This window comes from Pelodiscus sinensis, chromosome 30, assembly GCF_049634645.1.
Source record: "Pelodiscus sinensis isolate JC-2024 chromosome 30, ASM4963464v1, whole genome shotgun sequence".
In the NCBI taxonomy this organism is placed as follows: Eukaryota; Metazoa; Chordata; order Testudines; family Trionychidae; genus Pelodiscus; species Pelodiscus sinensis.
In genome coordinates this window covers 8,670,986-8,673,246 of record NC_134740.1, presented here as the reverse complement: position 1 = coordinate 8,673,246, position 2,261 = coordinate 8,670,986, and the positions used below count along the sequence as shown (strand labels likewise).

Genomic DNA, 2,261 nt, shown 5'->3' with positions numbered 1-2,261 from the left:
CTCCGTCCTCTGTGCAACCCCCCTTCAGGAAGTTGCAGGCTGCTCTCAAATCCCCCCTCACTCTTCTCCTCTGCAGATGAAACAAGCCCAAATCCCTCAGCCTCTCCTTGTACGTTCTCACTTTAATCCAGCATTTATCAGCCCAAGTGCTGCAGATGTTCAGTGAGAATTAGGCGGCCCAGGGAGAGATTTGCAATGGGGTTGAGGTACCTAAAGTTCTCAATCGGCAGCCAGTGGGATTTTGAAGAGTGCAAAGCCCCTAAGCTGAACATCCTTCAAAAGAAATCAGTCTCCTAGGCCTGCCGATGTTGCCCAGCAGACTCAGCCTTGTCGGAGGCTTAGAAAGGGCCTGCGTGTGGAAACAAGGCCAGTATTGTTTTGCAGCAGAGTTCCTACTAGCAACTGGGTTTGTGCAACTGGCAGGTCCATGAGCAGCCACCTGGGCCGGGAAGGCCCTAGAGCTACATCGACATTTCCCGGCAGCGGCTGTGGCGTGCTGGGGGTAAGCGGCTAGGCACTGAAGAGGAGTCTGCAGCCAGCACTGCAGGGCTTAGCGCCAGGAGGAAGTGAAAGGCACGGGCAGTGGGAAGGATGTGGGGAAAGCTGGGGCAGGAGGGAGTTGCCAGAGCTTTTCCCCACTACCAGAGTACGTCTCCGGTGGCTGCCTGGGGGTTGTGGAAACTCCACCCCTGGAGATAGGTGAGAGCAGGTTAGGCAGACGCCTGTCAGGGATGGTCTAGACGGTGCTTGGTCCTTGGCCAGGAGCGGCAGTGAAGGAGCTGTTCCAGCACTTGCAGCTGAGTGGTTCAAGCAGGGCGTTTGGGGCTACTCCCCGCCTGCTGTCGCCAATGTCTCTTGTCTTGGCAGATGGGCTTCAGGACGAGTCCAGAGATGGAAAACCAAACCAGCCAGTCGGAGTTCATCTTCCTGGGCTTTCCCGGCACCGGGAATTTCCAGACCTACCTGGTTGTCCTGTTTTCCCTGATCTACATTCTGACTGTCCTTGGGAATGTCTCCATCATCATCTTGGTGAGGATTCAGCCCCGGCTCCACACCCCCATGTACTTCTTCCTCTGCAACCTCTCCTTCCTGGAGATCTGGTACACCACTGTGGGCGTCCCTAAGACCATCGCGATCTTCATGGGCAAGAGCAGAACCATCTCCTTCTCTAACTGCATCCTGCAGATGTACTTCATGTTCTCCCTGGGCTGCACCGAGCAAATCCTTTTATCTGCCATGGCCTACGACCGCTATCTGGCCATCTGCTACCCGCTGCGCTACAGCACCCTCATGAACACCAGCCTGTCCGCTCTGCTGGCCGGGGGGTCCTGGCTCTCTGGCTTCCTGGCTATTTCTATCCCGGTGTCTCTGCTAACGCGGCTGTCCTTCTGTGGCTCCAACGTCATCAACCATTTCTTCTGCAGCTTCGATTCCTTCATCATCCTCTCCTGCACCGACACCTCTGTCATTGAGACAACAGCTTTCATCATCGCCATCATCGTCATCCTGGGCTCCTGCTCCATCACCCTGGTCTCCTACGTTTACATCATCTCCACCATCCTGAGGATCCCCTCGGCCCAAGGCCGCCAAAGGGCCTTTTCCACCTGCTCGGCCCACCTCACGGTCGTGATCATCTGGTACAGCTCCACCATCTTCCTCTACGTCCGGCCTTCCAAGGAGAACTTCGTGGAGATGAACAAGGTCGCCAGCATTTTCAACACTGTGGTGACACCGCTGTTAAACCCCTTCATTTACACGCTGAGAAATAAAGAGGTGAAGGAGGCTCTGTGGAAGACATTCCGCCGGATGTGACTTTTCAGTGGCAGAGATCTTCCTGGTCTGATTTTCAGCCTGGGATCCTCTTGCCTCTGCCTCTGAAAGTCTAAGAGGCACCTAAACATTGACATAAAATTAAAAACCTGCCTTCTAAGTCCCTACATTTTATCCAAAGTCTATGGGATGGAAGATGTTAAGGGCCAGGATTGCTGAGGTGCCTAATGAAGGAGATACGTGCCCAGAGGGATTTTCAAAAGCACTGCAGAAGTTTACCTGCCAAAATCCTGTACGTTTCAATGGGAGTGAGGCCTCTGTCCTGCTTGACTGTTGGAAATTTTCCATTCAGCTCATATCTGCACCTTTCAGAAGTGACATTGTTTTCAATGCCTGGTCCTGAGACACTATCTAGCCGTCTCCTCCAGAGCCCATTGGACTCAATAAATGAACATTTTGCAATTAAACTAAATGGGCTTTTATTCAGTGCC

General features: G+C 53.3%; 1 protein-coding gene across 1 annotated transcript; it reads left to right on the top strand.

The window, feature by feature from the left end:
- Positions 1-891: 891 nt before the first annotated feature.
- On the top strand, positions 892-1,812 carry LOC102445022 (olfactory receptor 6F1-like). The gene has a single exon (XM_075912113.1). The coding sequence runs from the start codon at positions 892-894 to the stop codon at positions 1,810-1,812; it is 921 nt and encodes a 306-aa protein (XP_075768228.1).
- The last annotated feature ends 449 nt before the right edge of the window (positions 1,813-2,261 follow it).